This window comes from Camelina sativa, chromosome 18, assembly GCF_000633955.1.
Source record: "Camelina sativa cultivar DH55 chromosome 18, Cs, whole genome shotgun sequence".
Classification (NCBI taxonomy): domain Eukaryota; kingdom Viridiplantae; phylum Streptophyta; class Magnoliopsida; order Brassicales; family Brassicaceae; genus Camelina; species Camelina sativa.
Genome location: NC_025702.1, coordinates 16,108,224 through 16,114,223, shown reverse-complemented (window position 1 = coordinate 16,114,223; position 6,000 = coordinate 16,108,224). Strand labels below are relative to the sequence as shown.

General features: G+C 35.7%; 1 protein-coding gene across 1 annotated transcript; it reads right to left on the bottom strand.

Annotated features, from left to right (window-relative positions):
• LOC104761951 lies at positions 2,739 to 5,715 on the bottom strand. Its single transcript, XM_010485148.2, has 3 exons — positions 5,037 to 5,715; positions 3,808 to 4,888; positions 2,739 to 3,280 (listed from the first exon to the last, which is right to left on the bottom strand). Exons 1-3 carry the CDS (start codon positions 5,492 to 5,494, stop codon positions 2,996 to 2,998), a joined length of 1,824 nt encoding a protein of 607 aa, XP_010483450.1. The 5' UTR covers positions 5,495 to 5,715; the 3' UTR covers positions 2,739 to 2,995.

Sequence of the window (6,000 nt, the reverse complement as noted above, 5' to 3'; positions counted from 1 at the left end):
AAAAAAAAAAAAAAAAAAAAAAAAAAAAGTGGTTGGAGCTTTTGTTGTGTTTTGTTTTTGGGTTCTCTAACAATTAATTTGCTTGTGAGTTAAAAAAACAAAGATTGGTTGTGATAAAACAGGGTGATATTAACGTTAGTAATTATAATTAGGTGCAAAAAAATAAAGATGCTAATTATAGTTACTATTGATCTGTTTAATGCTTTTTCTCCTATTTCCAAGATTTGTAAGGTTAAATGAACACTGTATAAATTAATGAAAAATCAGGAATTAATATAAGTATTTCTGCATTTATTAGCAAAACCAAAGAAAACTTTAAAAAAAAATCTTCTGGATTATTAAAGAGAGTAAAAGACCTTTAGAATTGCGAAATCATTTAAAAAACAAAAACATAATTATAAAGCATTATAAATGCTACTTTGCATTTTTTCTGAAGTTGTAAATCTTACATTTTTTATGCAATAGTGTCTTTTCGCACGGTAAGGAATTTTTATTTACTTATAGTTTCATTAATATATGATGAATAGAGATACAATACAAAGTACAAACTATATATAGTACAATATAAAACCGCAAGAAATTTAAACTGATTCTACAATTTAGGAAAAATACTCGTAAATTGTAATAGAGTATTTATATGTATAGGTAAGAACTCAGAAGCTATTATCGGATTGTGTATGAGAGAGTACTTGGGGATTTTGAGATTCCAGCAATGTTGTATTAACGGACGTATTTATATATACTGCAGATGTAGTTATACACTAAAATAAACATACTAAATGGCTTGTGACAAACAAACCAAAAAAACTAGACAAGTAATGAAAAAAAAAAGTGTCGTTCAATCTTCGATTTGGTTTTCTCCTCGAAGGAAAAACAAAAACATTTGAAAGGTGCTTAATACTTAAATAAATGAGATTAATTTACACTCAAAGTTTTAGTACTAAAATAAATTTTGTTTTCTTTTTTATGGATGAAAATATGTATACAAAAGTCAAAAAGAAAACTGGATATTATGTTGCCAAATGGTTAATGAATTTTATGTTTCTAATGTATTCTACAGCTGTATTCAACTCATACTATACACATTCCATATCTTTTTTTCATAAAAGTATTAAATTCATATCTTGACTTTTTTTGTTTTTGTTTTTTTTTTCTTCTATCGAATGCCAATGGTGTAAATGAAAAATTGAAAAAATGGAGTAATACATGTTGCGGTAAATAAATGAACACGATGAGTGCACATCTAGTAGCCAAAGTATTATAAATGTATAATAAATTAAGCTTACAGTTTGAGTAAATATGGTAGCAGAAGAAGAAGTAACTGAGGCTATAACAGAACACGATCAGTGACAGATGATGAATGGTAATTTATGATACTGCAATAATAAGTGTATATGCATTATAAACAGATATAAATATCAAAATACAAATAGTTGTTATATGATAAACTTGTTGTTACGGAAAGTATATGAAATGAATTCATCTATTAATTATTTGAATCTCTAAATAATTATAACTGACGCATAACTAGTTTTATAATTTAACATAAATGTACACATTACTGTATTCGAAAAATGATATGTAATGGATTTTTAAAAATAAATGGCTAAAGACAACAAGAAATCGAAGAAAGAGAGAAGTGGGAGTAAAAGACTAAAGAGGAATAATCACGTGAGGCGGGACCATCGAACAAAATGATTACTGTAACATTTGAAAATGTGTACAACCAAAACTAGTAAAGTACATACAATAATACTACTATTTGCTTATACTTATTAATCTATTTGACAACTTATGAATGCAACTAAATTCTCTAGCTAAATGTTGTTGTTGTTCTTTTTGGGTCTCGATCGGTCTATAATGTTCTACAGGTTACATTCTATGCACACATACAACAAAAAGAGTTTTTTTAAACAAAATTCGTGAGAATTTTCTATTTGGGAAAACAATTAGCTCATAAATTGAAAAGTTAATATTGGTAAGGATCAATAATTATGGATTGAGGGTACAACTAAGTAAAAAGGGCACGTGTAGTGGAGAGTGGTGGGTTCTGAAAAGCATCACGTGTCACCACCACTTTGATGAAAGCTAAAAGATGATGAGGATATGTCTCCTTCTTCCCCGATACCCAATATGATTGATATGCACGAGCACGAGGAGGACTCGAGATTTTATATTTGTTCTTCTTCTTTCTTTCCCCACATATACGTGTGTCGTCGTGGGTCGTGAATGTGTATTATTCGTTGTATACTTGTATTGTACTGTATTGATGGGCCTATGGATTCGCTTTGTAACTGGCATATCAGACTGCCCAAATCCGTATATTGGTTTTGTTGCAATTTGTTACCCTCTCCAATTTTTCTTTAATATTTGGGCTTGGCGGCAGGTGTTTATCAGCTACTAATATTGATAGCATCTACTATTTAGGATTTGTATATATCAGTGCTTGATTAGGTCTCTTTCATTACAAGTTGTTCTCTTTCATTACAAGTTGTTGTTGTCGTCAAATTGTAATGAAAGAGACCTGATCAAACATTGATATATACACATCCTAAATGTCCCTGGTCATGATTTTTNTTTTTTTTTTTTTTTTTTTTTTTTTTTTTTTTTTTTTGTGTGTTAGAAGTATAGAGATGGAAAAATCTAATCAAGATTAATAAGCTGAAATTTCACTTTTAAAGTAAAAAAGCAAACCACAAATCCTCAAGCTTTTTTTTTTTTTTTTACTTTTAATGCACAATGCCTTTTACAAATGGTGAAAAATGAATTTGACGGCATTAGTTTTGGCCTTAAGCAGACAAAAGAGATGGGTCCTCCTCAAGTCAAGGGCCACACCAAAAGTATCTCAAACCAAAACCTACACGTACCCTACCCCTTTATGTTTCCAACACAATTCATATCACCATTATGTTCATCACATACTATATATAATAATTACGATTTTTAGTGTTACAACCTGAATTTACAATACAATCATACCAAATAAAAACCAAACTTAGCGTGAAATGGCGCGGAGCAACGTGTTATGGATATGAGAGAAGTTTGGGCGTTTGGAGGGGGAGTTGTTCCAGCAATTGATCATCAGAGTTTTTAAGGCTTGAGGGCATTCCTTTGGGATATCCGGTCTTAGGCCACAGGCTGCAATCCCAACTGCCGCCTGCACAGGCGAGCAAGTTGCATAAGCCGCCTCTCCCGTCACCATCTCCCACAGTACCATTCCAAAACTATATGCATTGCTCATCCAAGTCTCTGTCGTATTTTCCGGGTCACCAGCTATGATCTGCTTTCAACCAGGTCATAAAGAATTCAGGTTTCATCAAAAAAATTTAGTAACTTCGTGTTAAGATCCAAGAAATAAACAAATGCTGGCTACGTAAAACCAAGAACCAGTGTGCTCTAGTAGGAATGAATGGACCATTTGCATTGCAAATGGCTTGACAAAGCTAAAACTCGTAATGTACGAGGTGTAAGAGATTAGATAGAACCTAATTTAATCTACTTTTCTACGATATATGAATCCAAAAGTGACATCCAATAACTGCCCAGACAAACACAAAAGCTAAAGCAGATATGGCCAAAAGCAAAGGAACTTGTTTCGTTCAATAAGAACAAAAATGCAGTGGGTCATATGGGGACAGTAGAGATGAAGAATACAGGTCCCGCGATTTGTTTCTATGAGAATTATGATAATGGGGTAGAGAAATTTATGAGAAAGCTTCAACTTTCACTTTCAGGTGTCTAGTTTTATGTATCATTTGGCTTAGAGGTAAAAAAATATCACGAAATGGAAGAATGCATATGACATACCTCAGGTGCAAGCCATCGATAGCCATCAGTCTCGTACTCCACAGCCTCACCAAAGCTCTTACAAGCAGTGACTATTCCAATATCTCCTAAACAGGCGTTGCCATGTTTATCTAGTAGTATTCTTTGCGTGTTAAGGTCCCGATAAGCAACACCATGATCATTCATGAACTTCAGCCCTTCGGCTATGTCTATAGCAATTCGCAATATCTGCTTGGTTTGAAGCTTCTTATTCTTCAACATCAGTTCATGGAGTGACCCACCTTCCATAAGTTTTGTCACAATGCATAATCCATGGTTCTCATCGATGCAAACGCCATAAAATTGCAGAATGCTCTTGTGTCCACAAACCATCAGCTCCAAGAAATCTTTCCGGAGCTCGAACTCATATGAATTCCCCTTATCACAACCTTTTAGTTTCTCAATTCCCACTCTTTTTCCGCGGAAAATTCCTTTGAAAGAATTTGGTCCAACCTGATCACCGAACTCAAAACTATCAGAATTCAAGAGCCACTTTCCAATCTCATTGCCACCTGATTGGATGGTCTGCCATTCATCTACTGATACTGCAAATGAAGAACTAGGAAGTGGAGTGTGAAGCTGGATGATACTATTAGAGTTTTCTACCCCTAGCCTATTACTATGCTGAATGGACTCTTCTTCAACACCCCCAAGTTCCCCTACACCTCCAGTCTCTTCTTGACAGCCACAAAGCCCAAAAGGAAGCTTAACCGAAGTCGGTTTTGGCTTCCTGGTTGCAACCTTGAGGGCGTTTTCAACCCGGGTTTTAAACAAATTATCTCGCCCAGATTGATCCAGAAGTAGAACAACACCGAGAGTCAACCCCTTCTTCTCAAAGGTTAGTATCTTCTTGCAACAAATGGAAGCACCATCAAGAGCGGCTGACATAGTAGACCATGAAAGAGAAGAGTTGCAGGCGAACGTGAGTCTGAGGACTGAACCACGAGGCTCCTCAGCAGATACTTCTTGAATCATAAACACAGGATTGTCATCTCCGGAAGCTTGCTCTATCAACTTAACGTGTAAGAATACTTCTTTCATATCGAAATCAGCCTGACTGTAACTGTTGAAACAACAACAACAACAAACACACCAAGTTACCTAGATTGCTCCTCCATAGTTCTACCAAATATTATATCCAGATTCGATTCAAGCTCACACAATATCTATTTTAAGTTTTTAACTGTCCTTAATTAGAAATTCAGGTTTACCTGAAGGGCAAGGAATCATAATGCTTCTTGAGATTTGATACGAGCTTCTCCGGTAACTGACTGCCAGGATACATCTTAGCAAGGTTCCTCACTACAGTAGCCCACACGAGCTTCCTCCCGCCGCCGACACCAGCTTCGGCCTTAGGCGACGGAGCTCCACCGACGCTCTGGTTATCCCGGGGGTTATCGAGACTGAGCGAGTTTTTAAGCGACGCAATCGCCCCAGACACATTCCGGCTGAGACGCTGAAACCGTTTCTGCATAGCCGATGAGCTCTGATCGAAAACCGTCGTGGATCCTCCTCCTCCTTCGTTCTCCAAAGTGGTATCAGGCGGAGACGTTATAAGTGACTCGGACCTGTCGTGAGTGCGCATGAGTACCTGATCGACAAGATCGTCGTCGGGACCGCCACCACCACCTCCGGCACGGCTCGACCAGCACTCCAAGGCTGCAGCCATTACTCGTCGTCGTCGGCAATGAAGCTATTGAGCTCTGCGGTAGAGTAGAGAGATGAAAACGGAAGTGGAGCTTTCAGATTTTTCTGGGATTTTTTTTTAATTTAGATTTCTACTTACATCTCTCTTTTGGTTGGCTTTACTGAGTACGACTGAGTCATTTATGTGTTAAAAGCAGTACGATTTCTCACACTCTCGATCCACTCACTACTACGCTCTCCTGTATTTTTTTCTTTATTAGTATTAATTGTTTTTGTAATTGTAATTATGTGTTGGACCAATTTCATTTAATTTCTTTGAGATAATTTATCTCTTAGTTGTGGACTGTGGTCCCTGCATACATAATTGTGTTTAGTTTTAAATGATCACCATTCACCAATCCTAAAATTATTCTGTATTATTAGGAATTTATTAGGATGACAACAACAGATTAGTACAAATCTTGATTTTTTTTTTTTTTGGTAAAGAAGTACAAATCTTGATTTGTTTTCCTAATAAATCCTTTTCAA

Coding starts and splice junctions, on each gene's coding strand:
- LOC104761951 (XM_010485148.2), bottom strand. CDS start 5,494: ATGGCTGCAGCCTTGGAGTGCTGGTCGAGCCGTGCCGGAGGTGGTGGT. Junction 4,889..5,036: donor TATGATTCCTTGCCCTTCAG/GTAAACCTGAAT, acceptor TTGTTTCAACAG/TTACAGTCAGGCTGATTTCG. Junction 3,281..3,807: donor ATCGATGGCTTGCACCTGAG/GTATGTCATATG, acceptor GGTTGAAAGCAG/ATCATAGCTGGTGACCCGGA.